We start from the raw sequence: 20,509 nt of genomic DNA, 5'->3' as shown, positions 1-20,509 counted from the left end.
AGCTGAGGAAGCCACGCCGCCGAGAGGCTCAATTACACCAATGAGCATTCAATTAGACACGGCCAAAACAGGGGCCCCCACAGCCAACACAGGGGCCAACGCAGGAGCCCCTACAGGAGCCCCCACAGCCAACACAGGGGCCCCCACAGCCAACACAGGGGCCAACACAGAGCCCCTACAGGAGCCCCCATAGCCAACACAGGGGCCCCCACAGCCAACACAGGGGCCCCCACAGCCAACACAGGGGCCCCCACAGCCAACACAGGGGCCCCCACAGCCAACACAGGGGCCAACACAGGAGCCCCTGCAGGAGCCCCCACAGCCAACACAGGGGCCCCCACAGCCAACACAGGGTCCAACGCAGGGCCCCCCCCAAAGCCAACACGGGGGCCCCCAATGCCAACACAGGTGCCAACACAGGTGCTCCTACAGCCAACTCAAGGGCCAACGCAGGGGTCAGCACAGGGGCCCCCACAGCCAACACAGGGGCCAAAAACAGGGGCCCCCACAGCCAACACAGGGGCCCCCACAGCCAACACAGGGGCCAAAAACAGGGGCCCCCACAGCCAACACAGGGGCCCCCACAGCCAACACAGGCGCCAGCACAGGTGCTCCTACAGCCAACTCAAGGGCCAATGCAGGGGCCCCCACAGCCAACACAGGGGCCAATATACAGGCACTGACATTAACACACACACACACACAACTACACACACACACACACACTCACACACACACACGTATATATATATATGCACACACACACTAACATGCTCAAATGAACAAGCATGCAGCACACACAGGCACACACACATACAGGCATAAATACTTGCGCCCGCTTGCGTACAGTACACACACACACACACACACACACACACACACATTCACCCATATCTTGTGACATTGGAAGAGATTGCATTCATCCCTCCTTTCGTTGCATTCTCTCTTTCTCTCTCTCTCTCTCTCTCTCTCTCTCTCTCTCTCTCTCTCTCTCAAACAGAAGCACTCTCCGTCTTCCACGTTGAGCTCTCCTATACTTCATCTCTTATTTTCCCCCCGCTCTTATCTCTAACCCAGTTACTTTGGCACCCCTCCCTTCCTTCCTCCCTCCCTCCGTTCTCTTCCTCTTCATCACTGTCTGGAAAGTGCGCGCTTTCTCTGAGGCCTCCACCCTGGTTCTCAGATCTCAGCCATCTAGAGTCGCTCAAGATGTTATTTTCACCACTTCAATGGATGGAGCAGTTCACTTGACTTCAGTACATTCAATTGCTACTTCTTTTGTCATTGTGGTCGCTGTTGCTATAGCATTCCCATGTTATTCCTAGGGCCCGTTTTCTCATCAAGCACAGCATATATTTGATACAGATATCGATCTATTTGGAAGAAACACTTTTTTTTTGAATAATGATGGTCATAATGATGTTTTCTTTTCTATAATTATTTTCTTTGCCTCATTGTTTAGGCATGGTGTAGCTGAGGCAAAACGTTTAACTCCCAGCATGCATCGTGCCCATGGGACAGTGTAAGAAAGTTCAGTTAGTATCCCAATTGGCTCACTATTATACATTTGAATAAATACATATGAATCTTTGTATACTCAAAATGTTTATTTAGCAAGTACATAGCGTGACAAGCATATCTGTCCCAAAGCTTGTGTATGTATAGCATACTATTTTTAGCATATGTAGCCTAACAACATCAATGTAAACAGAATGGCGTCAATGCTACTGCAACAATGCCAGGCTGTACCCAAAGAGATAAACTTTGAAGGCGAAAAGACAGCAATGTTTGCTTTCGACAGACAAGAAATCGAGGCAGTTTGAACAACACTCTGTTAGCAACACAAAGGGAAAGGAAACAGTGCTCTCTCTCTCTCTCCCTTCACCCCAACACTCTCGATCACGTCAGAGTGTCTGATTGAGTTTACTTAAGTGGATCCACATTAAAAACAATGTTTCCGACCCCTCTCAACTTTTCCGTTTTCTCCTCCAGGGTCATATCCCAGAACTAGATTTTTTTAAAGATTGTCCCTGAAGTTGGTCCGCGATTAGATTTGAGTTCATGATGGATTTAGAGAATGTGACAAAATAAATGATGTTCACAGGATCCATATCTGTTTTACGAGCAGAAAATCTTGTTTGGCTTTTGACGTATCACAAAAATGTACTGAGAATAATTCAGGCGATTCTTTGAGCCTAGTGGTTTTGGCTTGAAATTTAGTTAAAAAAATGTGATAAAGAAGGCCTTCTATTTTTCACTTTTCGGTTATACACACAGAGCGCACAGGCACACATACACACACACTAGCACTTTCATACGATTACAGTCACATTGAGATATAGATGCACACATAGCCAGCCAGACACACACACACACACACACACACACACACACACACACACACATACACACACACACACACACACACACACACACAAACACACATAGTAGACTCAGGTTGCCAGGTTGGGTTCGATTTCACACACTCTGTCTGGATGAAACACATTCACACACAATAATCCACCTACGCACACATTTTCACACACTGGCAAGTAAACACAAACTGGCGCACACACACAAACACACAAACACACACACACACACACACACACACAAATACACTGAGAAATGGAGAAGCCGCACATTCTGTCACAGCAGATTGTCACAGAAACCTTGGAAGAAGAAGAGAACATTTAGAACTGGCAGTCCACACTCCACAGAAGAATGTGGATTTTGGGGACACCGGAGAATCGACCAATCCGGTGCCACAAATATCGGCATGAAATCCACCCATCTGTTCCCAGAGGACATGTTTTCAAGCTGGGTCCGCCCCGCAATGGATCACTTTTTTTTTTTACCCTGAAACTGAACCCAATGTGTGTTTGAAAATGAGTCTTCCGGAAGGAAGTCTTGCTGTGTATCTCAAACGAGTTGTTCCCCTTTGTTTGTGTCCTGTTGGTGTGACCTGTGTGTGTGTGTGTGTGAGCGTATGTGCGTGTGTGTGTTTTATTTCATGGTATTGTGTATATACATTCACACTGTATATACGACGCATAACCTTACATCGACGGTGTGTCCACATTTCTAAACTGCCTTCCCTTTAATATTTCCAACACATTCACGAGATGCGCATCACAGCTGCTCCAACACTCACTAACGACACAATTGAGATGTTTAAATTGTCTGCTTTTTCAGTCCAGTGGTGTGGTTGGCAGAAAACAATAGCCAACACATTTGACGACCTAATTAGGAAGAGACTCTTAGGGAAAGCTGCAGTAAAAGCAGCTTTATGAATATATCAATAATAATAGTTCATATAAAATCATAGAAATGCCAACAAATATTAAATGCCACAAGTGCTGAACACTGAGCTCTCCTGACCTAGGCCAGAGCTGTGGAGCACCGAATCATTCAGCGGAGCGCTTAGGTCACATGGCCCCCCGCAGAGTGCAGGTCCCCCCAGGCCGGCGAGCAGAAGGTTTGAGCGGTAGCACTTCAAAAGCTCTTTCTATTCTAGCCTTTACCTAACTGCCATTTAGACATTGGCATGCGGTCGCTAATTATGCTTAAGTACGGGCCCATATGCTAATGCCGGCGTGCTAATTAGCAAGCATGGGACACAGGTGGAATTCCATGAAAGCCCAGCGGCACCGCGCCGAACAGAGAGAGAGAGGGACACTATGGCTTCTAGTTCTGCTATGTGCTCGGCAGGACACATAGGTTCTGCCCCTCTATTTCACCTACCCACACCGTTCTTTGTGTGTATATATATATATAGAGATAGATCTATATATATATATATATATATCAAATCTCCTCGCCTCGGATTGCCACAGACAGCTAAGACTCTCTCCCTTTGGGTCAGGTCGAGCCCATGTGTCAGATTCATCCTTTCGGGTGCGACCACCCAGCAGCAACCCTCAAACCCCCACCCACCCACCCACCCACCCACCCGCCCCGAAAGGTTTTGACCCCCTGCCTCCTGCGCACTCTCTGGCCTCTTGTCTCACCCAGGTATGAGCGCGCTCCAGCTGCAGAACCTGGCCGCGCTGGCCGCGGCGGCGGCGGCTGCCCAAAGCTCAGCCACCCCGTCCGGTGTTAACCCCCTCTCCTCCAGCGTGGCCTCCCTGGGGGCGCTGGGCAGCCCAGGTAACCGTCACCACCACCGCCACCATCACCGCGGCAACGGGCGCCGGTGTGGGGAGGGAGAGGGGGGGAAAGGAGAGGAGGCCGAACGGACAGAAGGAAGGATGGAAGGATGGACGGAAGGGGAAAGTGGTGGCTGTAGGGTTGAGAGATAGGGGGATGGGGGGTGGTGGAGGGATTAGGTGAACGAGGGATCCACCCACAGTTTCCCTTGGCCACGCCCCCCCCCAATTCCGCTTTCGCGGCTGTACCCAGCGACCAGGACCACCTTGACCGGGACACATCCCCCCCAACCCACTCCTGAAGTCACTCGCCTCCTCCTGGCCCTGCCTCCACCCCCCCCCCCACCCTGTTCCGCCGTCCCCCATCCACCATCGGTGTCGTCCGCAAAAAAGGCAAACAACAGAAAAAAAGAACGCAAAGAAAAAAAATGGAAAAGCTTGGCTTGGTCATCCTCACCGAAAACAGTCATCGGAAATCCACCAGCCGCTCCGCCCTCATCCGTTGTTTTTTCTTTTCTCATCCCTCCACCCCATCTCCCGCCCCGCCCTCGCCCCCACCTCCGCCTCCTCTCTCTGTTGTCGACCACCCCCAACCACCGCCACCGCCTCCTGACACAGCCCTGTGCGTGTGTGCGTGCGTGCGTGCGTGCGTGCGTGCGTGCGTCCACACCATCCCGACCCGCGGGCCCTCATGACGTCACCCTCGCTCCTCTCTGTTTCTCTCTCTCTCTCTCTCTCTCTCTCTCTCGCCGACGTTCGCCCGGTGACCATCGTCAGGGAGCCTCATCATCGTAATGGAGATGTCATGCTCACCCAGTATGGTTTTGACCCTACCACCACCACCGCCACCGCCGCCACCACCGCCACCACCGCCACCACCACCAACGCCACCGCCACCCATCCACCCAGCGTTGACTTTAAAGTCCGCCTTCACTTCCTGTCTTGTTCGCGTTTCACTTCCTCTCTCACCGTGTGGGCGCACACGCTCTCATGCTGCGCGAGCGCGTCTGTGTGTGCGTGTGTGTGTGTCGGTACCAGCATTCTGTGTGTGGGTGCCTGTGATGGTGACAGGGAATGTGTGTGTGTGTGTGTGTGTGTGTGTGTGTGTGTTCCTCCGTGTTCGTGTCTGTCCGTGTACACCTCCATGTCAACAACTTGTCAGAGCTCTGCACACCGCAAGACCTGTTTTGAAGTTTCACGTCGCGTGCGTGTATTTTTTTGTCCATTTTTCTTTCTCCCTCCTATAGCTCGTCGTCAGAATGTGCGTGTGTGCGCGCGTTTGTTCCGTGTGTACGTGCGCTGTGATGTGTGCGGCATGCATCTTTGTACTGCTGTCTTTTGAAGTGAGGTGTCTTTGGTTTTCTTCCCTTTTTTTTTCTTTCTTTTGGGGGGCAGGGGGGTCCTCAACTGTCAAATAGTCCCCCTGGAGAGATAAACCTCACTGAAGGCGTACACTCCCAACGCCGCCACCACCTCCTCCTCCTCCTCCTCCTCTCTAGGTGGTGGTGGTGGTGGTGGAGGTGGAGTTGGTAGGAGCTGAGGGCTGGGGTTGGGCCTCTATTGTTTTTCTGTGTCGCTGTATTCGTTGTCTACGGTCTCACTGCTGCTGCTACTGCTGCTGCTGCTGCTACGGGCGCTGTTTGCCGTTGTTGCCGTGGCACCCGTCTATGTGATGATCGAAAGAGTCAGGGCTTTAGCAGTTGGGGGTGTGGGGAGGGGGGGGTGGTGGAGGAAAATACAGTTCAGACAGGGTCACATCCATGCACTTGCCATGAAGCACCCCACCCCAAGTGCACGTGCTAACACAAACACACACAAACACACACTCACCCACTCATGCACACAAACACACACACATACACACACACAGGCGCACACACACCAAAGCCAAGTCATCCCAGTGCAGCTACGCTCTGTCCCCTCGACTCACACACAACCATCACGCTCCGACTCGCCCAACAAGCTAAGGGCTTTGCCATCTTCTTTCAGAGAGCAGGCTCCCCCTAAAAAGGAAGAGAAAAGACAACAATTCAAAGTTAAAACTGTCGGGAAAAGCTTTCCGTCCAAATTTGTGCTGACGACATCTCCTGCCCGGCTGTCTCTCTCTCTCTCTCTCTCTCTCTCTCTCTCTCTCTCTTGCTCGCTTTGCAGTCAGTGCCAATGTCCCATTCTTTTCATTCCTCAAGTCCGTTTATTTTCCTGGCCTACACACTTTTCTCCTCTGCACCTCAATATGTCGCTCCGTCTCTTTCACCCTTTCTGTTCTGTGCGTTCTCTCTTTGGACTCTGTCTTTGTTCTGCTTTCTGTCTCCCTCATTCTAGCACTTTGTTTTTTTTAATCTTGTTTTCACTGCATTTCTATCTCACTCTTTCCTGCTTTTCCCTCCCGGTCTTTCTCTCTCTCTCTCTCTTTATTTCTCTCATACTGTCGATTAAGGCCTATATCTATCTTTATATATTTATCTCCATCTCACTCTCTCCCTCTCTCTCTCTCTCTCTCTCTCTCTCTCTCTCTCTCTCTCGCTCTCTCTCTGTGACACCCATGAGTTCAAGCATGAATGGGGCCACGTTGGCTCGCACAACAGGGTTGGATCAATACACATTTAGCTTTGCATGAAGAAAAGCTGGCAAGTCTGATGCTTTATTCGTTCCCTTCTCTTTTCTTTTACAAAGTGCTGCATATACCACACTCTCTCGGTGTCTCACCTTCCTTTCAACCTATTCCGTTGTGATTCTGTTCTGTATTCTGCGTTGTTTTTGACACCTCGCTTGAAGAAATCAAGGGTAAAAGGCTACAGGAAGTAAATGTGTTTAAAAATAAAAGCTTGGCTACCACTTTCGGGTGCCATGTTGCATTTTAGCCCGCCCTCTGCCGCCATTTTGGTCCGACATCCCATGCCGCCAACGCCTTAGTGCAGTGTTGTGTTTGTGTGTTTGTTTGTTTGTTTGTTTGTGTGGGTGTGTGTATTTGTCGGTGCTTCCATTTTTGGTGTCTGTGTGTCGTAATCCACATAGGTTGGTTTTGCCGTTCCGGCCTGTCGTTTAGTGTCATATATAAAACATAATAACAATTCACAGCACCATATATTCAAAATTTGATTTTTTTTTCCAAAAGTGCTAAAGCTGTAATTAGTGTCATCAGTGTCTCAGCATAACAATTAAGTAAGAAAAGAAAAGGTATTGAGAAAAACTGTTTCAATTGCCAATTATATTTTGAACTAGAAATAACATCTCATCTATCTTTTTCTGATTTAAGTATTGGGTGTCACAAAGAATATATTCTACCAGCTATAATTTCTGTAATGTAGCCTATGGGACACATTTAACAGGGGATATTTGTTTGTAGCTTGCTAGATTTGAGTACCACAAAAAAAAAATGTTATTGGACGACGATTAGACAGCCACCGTAAACTTGATGTGATTCAATTAACATGAATTGGTGGTGAAATAAAAATACAAAATACATAATTTCAACAAGTGAAACAAATCCAGTTCATGGATGGGCTGTGTTAAAAAACAACGCTAGCTACGATAGCATCACACACTTTGTGTGAAGTTACATTTCCAAAATTGGCACTTTATTTGAGGCTTAGGCTTTCAGTTGAAGCAAGAGTGAGTGATTGTTCTTCTCACTGCTGATTGTGTCTCTAGTCCCGCCTGCATGCGTGTCTTCTCCGTTCCGTGGAATTTAGTGTCCGTTGTTAGTATTATTACCCTTTCCAGAAAAGTCTTCAATCCATGTGGTTTGCACAAAAGATGCGGGCAAAGACACCCCATTTCAAACTCTTATCCATTGGCTTTATAGTTGTTTTGCTGTTTTTAATTTTGATATACCAGTACAAATACACTTGATCTAAATTTAAGCTACACCAGGTTAAAATATATGCATTGCATTTAACTACCATTGTTCCATTGTCCGATATTTGGAAGTGTCACATCATTTGTTACAGATGGGTTCGATCCTACCTTGTCTTTGCATGTACTAGAGCCGCACCCAGCCTTAGGATCGCCGCGTAATTATGTCCCCGTGTTTGGCCTTTTCAGCGAACGTCTCCGCAGTCCACTGGGGATCACGTCTTAGTCCCCGGAAGGCCAATCTATTAACAGGTGTTAAAGGGGATGGGAGGGGGTACACAAAAAAAAGAAAAACACTATTCTTCTAACTCTTTGACCAGAAATGGTCAACGGAACAAGATGTGCTCGCTTCCACAGTGCTAACCCATCTCTCTCTCTCCTCTCTCTCTCTCTCTCTCTCTCCCTCTCTGTCTCTTTCTCTCTCCCTCTTTATCCTTTATCCTCGCCCTCCTTCCCGGTTCAGTAGCGGGGACAACGGCTGGATCCAACGCCGGGGCCATGAGCTCCCTGACCTCGCTGGGGACCCTGCAGGGCCTGGCTGGAGCCACGGTTGGCCTGAACAACATTAATGCACTAGCAGGTAGCGTCAATAGTGAGTATTCACCCCTCATCCTTCACCCGCCCTCACCCAGGTGGGGTTGTAACGATAGTCAGCGTTAGTCCGCTTGTGTGGAAGGGTGGTGTAGTGGACTAAGGTGGTCGTAGGGTACCGGGTTCGACCCCGGCTCTCCGAAGCCTCGCCTTTAGAAAGGAAGATACCCTTATTCCACACCTGCTTTTTAATGAAATTTTAAGTAAGTTATGAGTAAGTCATTTGTTGACAGCCTTTCTTAAATGATTATACTTAGTGTGTGTATGTGTGTGTGTGTGTGTGTGTGTGTGTGTGTGTGTGTGTGTGTGTGTGTGTGTGTGCGTGCGTATAATGTGTAAATATGTGTAAATAAATGGACAGAACGATACAGCTCTAACGATATTTTCCATATAACTATTTTGGGGATTAATTTGAGATAAATGCGTTACAGCCCTGCCCCACGGCATCCACCACCGTCTCACCGCATGAAGTCACCATTACCCCATGTCAAGGTTAAACAATGTCATGATTAAACAAGAGTGACCGTTTCGCACACCACAATAATCATGTGGTGTGTGAATGATGTGCGCCAACAAATTGGGAATTAAAAGCAATGAATACACGTTGAAAAGAAGCATTTGTTGATATTTGCATATGAATCGACACGCTTTTTTTGAGCCACTGGTAATTCGAAGTTTGCTCATATCTTTTCTCTGAATTTGTACCATAAACCAAACATCATCCATCATTACGTTCATCCATCCCTCCATAATCCAGCCAATTCACATTTCATCCATCCATCCATTGCCCATTATCCATCACTCATCCATCTACATTCATCCATCCAGCGATTAAATCCATCCACTAACCCATTCATCCAGTGTCTCTGGGTTAAGTTTGCTGCAAGGGGTCTTGTGTTTCATCCATTCGTGTCATGATGTTGTCTCTCAGTGAGTTTGTGCACCTCATCCGTATGTTGTTAATGTGAATGCTAAAGAATAAGAGATGGGAGTAATGAATGAAAAGGAGAGGTTATTTCAGAACGTACTGAAATATTTACTGAGCTACCGGGTCTCGTGTGCAACAGAAGGACATGCAAACAAAAGTTGAAGAGTCTTGGTTTAGAACCCGTTTTTTTTTTTATCTTTGGTGGAAAGAAAAAGCAAAAAAGCTAAAATAGCCCTTTCAGAAACAACCTTGACTCGTTTTACTTGCGGTTCATGATCCGTGTGTGTCAGAAAAAAAATATATACCTGCAATATCATCGCACAGTATCAGCTCAAAAAGAAGGATGAAGCGTGGTTTGATCCTAGCTGTAGGTTTTCTGGCAGTTCCAAATGTTCCACGTCCGCGTGTGTCTAGCCTCGCTGTGCGCAGTGTGTGAATATAATATAGATGTATATAACCTGCACATAAACCTGCTCTTTAATAGTGTCTGGAGGTCTGGCTGCTCCCACGAGCCCTGCCCGACCACGACCTCCAGGGAGGCAGTAGCGGGATCTTCATCAGCGATGTTATGACAGCAGAGATCCTGTAGCGATTCCTCCCTTCCAGCATTATTCTCCTCTGACCTTTCTCCCCTCCTCCTCCCCCTCGTCCTACCCCCCCCCCCCACCTCCCTCTCCTCTTCCTCCTCCGCTCAGAGTTGGCGTGCATGTACCGGCTGTGTAAAACCACACACATGCATGCATACATACAGACGTACATATAATGCTGTGGCCTATGCAGGCACACAGAGACAGATACACAATTGCACTCGTGTGTTCTCTGAGCGATGTAGACAGGCACAGACACAGGCGCACGCTATTATGTACGCTTTAAGCACGTGCACGTATGCGGTCAAACTTGGTGCTCACACACACACACACACACACACACACACACACACACACACAGAGTATGTCAGACGTGACATGGGTCTCCTCCCACACACACATGCAAAAAAAGACTCACAATACGTGGACAGGCACACGACTGACATACAAACACAAAACTTAAACATGCACTCTACACACACATGCACACAACTTTTACACACACACACACACACACCACAGGCACGTGGTCTCTTATCACCGCCCTCATTTAAGCCCATCCAGGCCCTTAATTGAATTGCAAAGGTCAGCGGTACAATTATTCCTGAATAAATGAGTGACCTATAGTCCACAGCCACGCGCTAGTAATTTATTTCCGGGGCCGCCATCGCTGACGGCCAAGGCAGGAAGCATCTAAGGCCCGGTGTCAAACACCCCACTAGAGTACCTCCCCCCCCCACCCCCCAACAACGCCTGCTGAACACCCACTCAGCTCGCCACCATACCACCATCCATCTACCACCTCCCCAACCCCCAGGCGATGGTATTAAATCCCATTACACATGCTAACGATGGCTTCCCGTACTAGTACATTTTTCTTCCTTTTTTTGGTGTGAGTAGTGTTCAGCACAAGACCCCTGGGTCACCCGTCTTCCTGCAAAGACACACACACACACACACACACACACACACACACACGGGCTGTGGCGTGGGCGGTGTTCGACACAGACCATAGACGTAAAGGTCAGAGGCCGTACATTCATACATGGTAGTAGTTATTTGTAGTTTGCCGGCGTCAGGTTTAGTGGCCAGGGTGTTACGGTTTTGATTTCCATTCTGGGTGCCCTCAGCTCCTTCATGACCCGTCTCTCATTCTCTATATGTCTCTGTAAAGGGCTTTGGAGGAAGGCGCCTGCCAAACGAATCCATACTAGGCACAGTACTACTGATAATACTACAGAGGACGTTAACAATAGGTCGAGATCGTGAGAGAATTTCTCTTCTCAACGCTGAAAGGGAAGCTGATAAAGGCTCAGTATGTACTCAAGGCTGTGGGTGTAGATACAAGTCACAAAAAATATCCCACGGAAATGTTAAAGTCTGTGAGCAAATAAAACATGGCTGTAGCGACTAGGTTTTTTTTTGCAGTGGTAACTGCACAAAAGGATACGGATTGTTATTCGTATCTAGTCGTACATAATATATGTCAGAGAAGCTGCATGTCTACAAAAGCATCATTATAGAGAGTAAATTCTGTGTTTGATGCCTATAGCCTAATATCTTGTACCTGATCTACCCGCTTTCACACAGGCAGCTTTTGGCGGGGAAAAATGTCAAAAAAAGTTTAACTTCTGAACTGCTGCCTCATTTCTTGTATGTACATATTTGTGTGTGTGTGTGTCTGTGTGTGTGTGTTCATATATGTGCTGCTGTCATATATAAGCTGCACTCATATTATACGATGTTGGTTGGAACTATTGCGTCCAACCAACATTATTTATGAGTATAATAGTGTATAAATGTGTGAACAGTGTGTGTATATTCCTGTGTACAATGTATTTGTATGTGTGTGCATACCCATGCGTACCGTGTGTGTGTATATACGTGCTTACAGTGTGTGTATATGTCTGCATATTCATGCCTACCATGTACAGTCTGTTTACACGTGAAACACAACCCCCCTTGCAGCTGCGTTGTCAGAGCACTAACGAGCTAACGAGCTAATGGCTTTTTCATGTAAAGTTACTCAAATGCTCTCAGGTATGGCGGCCCTCAACGGCGGCCTGGGCGGAGGCGGGCTCAGCAACGGCACGGCGGGCACCATGGACGCGCTGACGCAGGCCTACTCAGGGATCCAGCAGTACGCCGCCGCCGCCCTGCCCACCCTCTACAGCCAGTCCCTGCTCCAGCAGCAAGGGGCCGCCGGCAGCCAGAAAGAGGGTCCGTACAGGCTCTTGTTGCTCAGTGGTTAGGGTGGGGTTGGTGGAGCGGCGGGGGATGGTGGAAGTAGTGGTGTTGGAGAAATGATGGTGGGGGTGTTGTTGATGGTTGTGAAGGGGTGTTTGAGGTGGGGATGTGGGTGGTGTTGGATGTGGTGGTGCGGCGATTGAGGGGGTAGTGGGGGTCGGCGGTGGGGTGGCGGAAGTGGAGGTGTGGGTGAGCGTGGTGATGCCGGTGGAGGTAGTCATGGTGGTGGTTTCAGGGATGGCGATGGTTGTGGTGGTGGAGATGCTGTTGAAAGTATCGGTGGTGGATGTCTTGGAGGGTGGCGGTGGGGAGGATGGGAGAATGATGTTGGTGGTGATGTTGCGTGTGATGGATCTGATGGTGTTTAGGCGGGCGGCGTTGCTCGTGAAGGTGGTGTGGTGACGGAGGTCTGGGTGGAGTGGAGTGTATTACCAACCTTGCTCAGCCTCTGGAATGCGGTCGGGTCAAAGCATTTGCCTCCACATTCAGCCATGAAAAGGCCCGCTAGTCTGCTCTCAACGGGGAATGGAGAGGCAGCAAAGGTTAAGAATGACTTGCCATCTTAATTGAGGAACGGTTAACCATTCAGTAGTTTGGTTTGGTTGGAGAGAGAATAAAACGCTGGTGTCCCTATCCAGATCAGAGTTCAGTCCCGAAAAAAAACTACTCCTGATACTCCCTTCGCTCCTCCGCCTCCACCCCTTCCACTAATCCTTCTCCTCCTCCTCCTCCTCCTCCTGCAGGTCCCGAAGGGGCCAACCTGTTCATCTACCACCTCCCCCAGGAGTTTGGTGACCAGGACATCCTGCAGATGTTCATGCCTTTCGGGAACGTGGTTTCGGCCAAAGTCTTCATCGACAAACAGACCAACCTGAGCAAGTGCTTCGGTAGGAATCACACACACACGCACGCAAACGCACACGCCCGCAAGCACGGACACAAAAAATGCAGTCGCAAACCCACACAAACACACACACTCACAAAAACAAACACACGCATATCACATCTGCAAACCTAACAGTTCCCATCCATCTTGTCTGCTCCTCCTCCCTTTGTCCTCACCTTTTTCTCTCCCTTTCTCTCTGTCTCTCACTCTCTATTCCACTCTTTCTCTCTCTCTCTCTCTCCCACATGCTCTATTTCTTTCTCTCTATCTCCCCAACCCCCCATCCCTCCCTCCCACTTTATCTCCCCCAAACCTCTCTCTCTCTCTCCCCCCTCCCTCCCTCTCTCCCATTCTCTCTCCCCCAACCCTCTCTCTTTCTCTCTCTCTCTCCCCCAACCTCCTCCTCTGTTCCCATCCCTCACTCTACACCCACCCCTCTCTCTCTCTCTAACCCCCACCTGTCTCTCTCTCTCTCTCTCCCTCCCCCATCCGCCTCTCACTCTCTGCACCCCCAACCCCTCCAGGCTTCGTCAGCTACGACAATCCCGTGTCGGCGCAGGCCGCCATCCAGGCCATGAACGGCTTCCAGATCGGCATGAAGCGGCTGAAGGTGCAGCTGAAGCGCTCCAAGAACGACAGCAAGCCCTACTGATCCCTCCCCTGTTCCCCCCCTCGCCTCCCCCCTGTTAGCACTGCTAGGGTAAGTCCCCCCCCCCCCCCCCCCCCCCCACACACCCCCCAAATCCACCCTCGCTCTCTCTCCCTCCAAACCCACCTTCCACCACAACCTCCACCACCTACTGCCAGCCACTTGCACGCCCCCACCCCCAATACTCCCAGACCCCTCCCCCCTCACCACCACCACCACCACCACCACCTCCCCCCGGGCCACGGCCCTGGACAGGAACTAGCATGGCGCGAGGGGGGGGGGGGGGGGGGGGGGGGGGGAGGGGGGGAACGCGTCCAATGAGGAACACACCTTAAGGGAGACAAACACACACGCACAAGCACGCACACACACACACACACGTACAAACAAACATGCCTTGTTTTCCTTATTTTGCGAAGGCTTTTTTTCCTATGTTCCTATGAGCCATTTGCTTATTATTTATTTATTATTATTTATTACGATTCATGATTTTCATTTATTTTCGTTTCTCGACCCGCACGCTTCCATTGCCACCATTGTATATTTTATTTAATTTTTTAAACAATGGAAGACAGTAGCTATCTTGGGTTACGTTTTTATTACTTGTATAAAAGCTTTTTATATATATATATATATAGAAATAAATATATATCTATATATATATATATATATATATATATACATATATATCTATATATAAATATACAGTTAACATTAGTACATTTTAGAGGACTGGTTGGTTAGAATAGTGCAAATGGAGGTATACAGTATAAAAAAACACAGGAGCCATATCTTTCCTTTTTTATGATCCTTTTTTTTCTTGAGCCTAAGGCCTTGCAGCAACACCTGGAGTAGTGAGTTCCTCCTGCGCGCATTGTACAATGATATGCACATTTGACCTTTGACCTCTGCTGTGTATGGGTATATAACCACCAATGGTTGCCGCTAAAGCCGAGCTAGCTTCTCGCTAGTTTTACGATAACATGAGCCTGTCGTAAAAAAAAGAGACACTATCCAGCAAGTTAATAGTTAAAAAAAAACACAATATTGTCGATTGACGTATTTTTGCTTCTCAGAATTAGAAACAAAAAACAAACTACATTATTTAATTATCTTATGGGTCAGCTTAAGTATGTTTTTTTGGTTGAAAGGATTAGTACACTTACAATTTAATGAAGGCTATCATTTAAATTGATTTAAAAAAATAAAGTGTTTATGTGTCAGGGCAAGGGGGGTGGGTGGTCACTGAAAATACTTGATGTATCTTGAAAGTTAAAACAAATAATGATTCAAAATACAGAAAGCCACAGGCCTGTAAATTTCATTTGTAAAAAAAAAAAAGCAGTTATATTTTTATACAGCATTTTTACTGCCTCAGATTAAATAAAAAAAGGATTTATTTATTGCCTATCATTAAGATATCAGACTCCTAAAAAGATCCAGTGTCATTTAGACCAGACCCGTCGTGGAGAAGCGTCTCTGCGTTCTCCGATGTTTTGTGGCTGATTCTCTTTTGTTCTGTCCAAAGCGTACGAGTGCAGCACCATGTTAAACACCATAGCCTTTGGTCCACCTTCATCCCCCTCCCCTCCCTCCCCTCCCCTCCCCACAGACACACACACATACACAAACAAACATAAACACACACAGATCCCCCCCCACACACACACACCGAACACACTTTAACAAATCACACACACACACACCTAACACACACCCACGTCTGTGCATCGCATCTGTTTGTGATTATCTCTCTCTCTTCCTCTCTTTCCCTCTCTCCCTCTCTCTCGTTTCGGTTTGCGTTCTTAATCACTCTCTCTCTTCCATCCATCCATCAGTAGTGGGACTCCACCTGTCCATCTCTCTCTACCTTTCCGTGCATTATCGTTTCTATATTTTTAAATGTGTTATGCATTTATGTCTAGTTTTCCGTTTGTTTGTCTGTTTGTTTGCTTGTTCCAAGGGAAAGAAATACCTATGAATAAATGTATCTCAAGTAACATCTTCCAGCACTGCTTCTTAGAACAGCAGTATAGCATAGAGCGTTTTCTGTCGCGGTGGTTGGGGTCGAGCCTGAGTCTGTATTTAACTTGTGTGTGTGTGTGTGTGTGTGTGGGTGTGTGTGTGTGTGTGTGTGTGTGTTTGTAAGTGTGTATGCGTGTGTGTTTGTCCTTTATTTCTGTGTAGCATAGCCCTTAAAACGTAAACAATTATATTATAACTTTTTTGTCTTATTACTAATTAGACAAAAAATATTAAGCTAATTGCCAATTAACCTAGCCAGAACTGTTGTTAATGTTGCTGTTGCTGTTTGTTTGTCATTTGATGTTGTTGCTGTTGTTGTTCTCCTGATTTTAATGCTGTAGTTTAGTGTGGTGCTCCAGTCTGGCTCTGTGTGTGTGTAACTCTCTCCTCTCCCCTGTTTTTCTCCCCTTAGAACCCATCTCCATGCCTGTTAGCTCATCGTTTGCCTAGCATGTCTCCGTGGCGCCAAAAACAAACAAAACACAACACAAAACCACTCAAAAAACAAAACAAAAAAACAAAAAAGAAAATTGTTCATCGTCGTCCCCCGTAATTGTTTTTATCTTTTTTCAACTGTCTTTTTGTTTTCCTTGTTTTTTACTGAGCTCACCAGATCATAGCCTGGTCGCCGCCTACTGACCACCTTGAACTTTGAACTGTAAGGTTGACCTTGTGGATGTCTGTTTGAGTTCTTTTTTCTTTGCATGTTACCTCATTTTGGATGTATTTCCTGGGAGGGCTTGGTGGGGGGGGCGGGGCTTTCGTGGGATAGTAGGGTTTACGTGAGAGGTTAGGATAGGTCAGACGGGGTCGGGATGGAAACATGCATCAATGTGAAGGGAGGAGAAGAAAAAAAACAAGTTAAAGCTGCATTCATACGAGAAAAAAAAGACTGAGAATTTTTTACGGACACAAACAACAAAAATGTAGTTTTGAAGTTAGTACAAAAAAAACATACGGCAGAAATATTTTCATTCAGTTTCATACCGAACCATTTGTTTTTTTCTTCTCTTGCTTTTCTTTGAGTTCATTTTTTTCTGCTCTTTTTTTGCGTTTCTTCTTTATTTAAAGTAAACTTGAAAGTTTGGTAGAGGGACTGGCGAGTGGTCTTGCTTCTGTCACCACTATAGCGACCTGAGGTCAGAAGCAGCCTGCCGCCAGTTTCTATATGGTAAAAAATAAGACTACTTCCAAACAGTTTTGAATTAAAAAATGAGACTGTCTGATCAATATTTAGGACTCTATCTCTCAGAGCACTCTCCTAATGGTTTTTACATTTTTCAGGCAGTGTAAAGTTTTTTGATAAGGCCATTTGAAGTGGCTCGGTTTCTCATTCAAAGTCTATATATAAAAAAACACTTTTTTCTAGAGTAGTTTAAAGGTAACAAAAAAAAGAAAAAAAAGACATTCGCCCTGTTTCGGGGGACGGGGGAGGGAGGGGAGAGATGCTACCTACTTGTGTCGCCTTTTCTGACCTAACTCACAGATAGACAATCCGTGGTTTAAATGCACATGACGAAATGACCTATATTTTCTACTGTGTAAATGTATAGAGAACAAAAAAAATGAATCTTAGATACTTGTATAACCCATGTTAACGTCGGTGCTCCTCGTAAGTCAATTTAGTTGTCGTTTCATCACCAAGTCTAACAGTCTTAAATGTCTCCTGTTTTTAAAGACTACAAAAAAAACAATTTACTTGAACAATAGACAAAGCCTTCATATTACTAGAATTGTTCCTTATTTTACGTTTTCTCTCGTTTTGTTTTTAAAGGAGTCCCTATTTGCTAAAATTCTTGTTGGTTAATTAGCTATATAAAATTCCTAAAAATATATATAAATATAAATATATCTATATATATATCTATATATGATATGTCAGCTTGTGAAGCATCAATGTCATTATTTTATTTCTCCCGTGAGAAAAACAAATATTTAGATGTGTTTTGTTGTTCAGCAAAATGTCTTATAAAGAGAAAAAAAAAAAACAGATCAGTGGAACTTAGTGCCAAATTCTGAAGGTACTTCCTGCCTAGCGCGTCAGTGTATTTCTTGTGAAATTATTTGATAACATGGGTATTTTATTAAGTGTTTTGTATGAATCACTCATATTTAAAATATAGATTTAAAAAGAAGAGTTTGTTAAATTGCTATTCTGTGGTCTTGTTGCCTGAAAATGTCACGTTTGCTTTTTTTCCTCTTTGTAAAGTTGTACAAATGTGCCCATGTCTCATATATAAATATATATACATATATAAACGCACACGGCCAACACCAACACACAAACACACTCTTGTGCAAACCTCACAGTTTACTTTGTTGATGTGCTTGAGGGCCCCTGAGTGTGAAAGTCTCGTCAGTTATCATTCCTCATCGGGATTGCGTACGTGCACACACACGACCAAAAACTGCACACAAATACACAAATATTTTCAGTTTATTTTTTTTGATAACTCATCAAAGCCTTACCATGAGTCTTGGCAGTCTTTGTCTTTCTCTCACTCTCTCTCTTTCTCTCTCCCAGCATTCTGCTCACTCTGTTTCACTCCTCTATCACGCTCACTCGCTTGCACACACGCGCGGATTGGGAAGCAGATTTCGATTCTCTCTAAACCACACACACACACGTCAGAGGACCACCGCGAGTCACACACAAAGCCTTATTTTAGGACAGGCCCTCCTCCTTTGTCCGTTTTTTGTTCGTTTCCGGAAACACTAACGGTAGTCGTCACAGTATGCTTCGCTAGGGTTTTTTTCGACATCCTCGGATGAGTCAGCCTGAAATATGTGTGCGTGTTCGCTTTAATGATGTAAGCACAGGGTAAGACGTTTGCATTGCTGGAAACAACCAGTAAACAAGCCTCAGTCTAAAACAACTAAAGCACACCGCCTTGATGGAGAGAGTGGCATCTAGTAGGCTCCAATGTCTTTACTTTTTATTTAGTCGACTGCTTTAGCTGCGTTCCCCCCCCCCCCCCCCCCCTCCCCTCCCCAAACACATTTGTCATATATATATATATGGTGACTCTTGAAATTAGTTTTTAACTGTAACACTTCCTCTACTCTAATGCATTGGTGCCGTGGGCCAAACCCAGTTGAACGATGCCCAAACGTGATGTTCTTAGTGTGTGACAGTTTACACGACACAGTATTGTCTAGTCCAACTGCCCCCCCACCCACCTGTCCTTCCACCACCACAGTTCCCCTCCCTGAAAGCCTAGTTTACGATCTGCAAAAAAACACAGAAAAACATGAAGGCAGCACTATTTTCTATAGAACCTCACCACCCGCCTTAACCAGGGATCTTCGTAACAGTATTGAAAGATGTTGTGTGTGGTGTCTGCCCATGTCTCGTTGCTTTATATGCTGTTATTAAGTGTCCATACGCCATTTTGTCCCCACCCGCTAGAAGAAAATAGGCGGCACTTTCCTCATAGTCATTCACGTTGAGGAAACAGGAAAAAAAATTAAAAGCAGCTTAGAGAGGGCTTGTGTTATTTATTTATTTCTGTTGCTTCAGTTATTAGAGACGGTAGAGACGGGACTGTGTGGAGAGACATATTATTGGAATAGCAACAGGGGAAATCAAAAACTCTATTGGGTGGAGAGAAGGGGTCAAGTCTCCAACCTCCAAAAAAACTGCATCGGGCTAGGCCAGGAAGGAACACAGCCCAGCCTTCATTACCCACGGTCCAAAACCAAAAAACAAACAAATAAACAAACAGTAGGAGACGTTTTCTAAATTGCATCTGAAAGCGAGAGCAGTGCCACGAACATAGCCATATCTACCTTAAATGAAAGCCAGCCAGGCTTTCCCCTGATCAATTAGTATTAATAGACCAATAACTTGTCTGAGATGGTTTAAAATGATGTCCCACAATGCACTGGAATCCGTCGCAGTGTTAAAGCCCCCTCAGAGTGGCCCAGTCAGGGATTCTTCGGGCGGTGAGATATACGATTGCACTTGAAGGGACCACTTACACGCCCCTCACCCGATCCGACTCACCTCAACCACATCCCAATCGTTTATCTCCTTGTTTTGTTTCTATCGCACAATCGTCAAAGCAACAGGGACAGGGTCAATGCTGTTGACAGCATTTCTTGAAGAGCAAAATCGACTCACAACGCAGAACAAGTGACTCGGCAAACGCACGCGCGCGCACGTACACACACAGTCGCGCGCGTCTGTTTGCGTCCTTTCTCTTCGTTTTCTTTTTGACGCCACTTGTCACTGTACTCGATTTGCTGTAATTTGCCAAATCTCAGCACTGCACACCGCCAGACGTTCGCGACACGGTGCTGTTTAGTCTGAAGCACCTGTCGTGTTTTACTTTATTTATTTTCCAGTGTTGGAGGGAGGGGGGGGGCTGGGGGTTCTGATGTCTTAAGCACAATTGTGTCCATTGCAGGAATCACTGTCGAGTGTTTCACACTTCAGGGGCCGTCATCGCCGATGCTTGTTGTAATCTTTCTATCGTGTCACGTTTTAACTTCTCCGTTCTGCTATTTTTTCTTTTTCAATTAGCCTATCTTAAGTGCTATTTATCAAACAATGGAAAAATTGAAAGGAAAAAAAAAGAAACTAAAAAAATG

General features: G+C 46.4%; 1 protein-coding gene across 7 annotated transcripts in view; it reads left to right on the top strand.

Moving 5' to 3' along the window:
* celf2 (cugbp, Elav-like family member 2) overlaps positions 1–13,894 on the top strand; it is a gene marked incomplete at both ends in the record, with an annotated part of 140,057 nt that extends 126,163 nt beyond the window's left edge. For 2 of the 7 annotated variants that reach the window (XM_079756088.1, XM_079756091.1), the window contains 5 exons: positions 4,015–4,149; positions 8,467–8,583; positions 12,150–12,329; positions 13,100–13,243; positions 13,767–13,894. In XM_079756088.1, coding sequence (XP_079612214.1) covers positions 4,015–4,149; positions 8,467–8,583; positions 12,150–12,329; positions 13,100–13,243; positions 13,767–13,894 — 704 coding nt within the window. Of the gene's footprint in view, positions 1–4,014; positions 4,150–8,466; positions 8,644–12,131; positions 12,330–13,099; positions 13,244–13,766 lie in introns of all 7 variants that reach the window. The other 5 variants (XM_079756086.1, XM_079756089.1, XM_079756090.1 and 2 more) reach the window with 4 other exon arrangements.
* Between the last annotated feature and the right edge of the window lie 6,615 nt (positions 13,895–20,509).

Source organism: Pollachius pollachius, assembly GCF_949987615.1.
Source record: "Pollachius pollachius genome assembly, chromosome: 18".
NCBI lineage: Eukaryota > Metazoa > Chordata > Actinopteri > Gadiformes > Gadidae > Pollachius > Pollachius pollachius.
The sequence above is the reverse complement of the archived record's forward strand: the minus strand, read 5'-3'. Positions and strand labels throughout refer to the sequence as shown.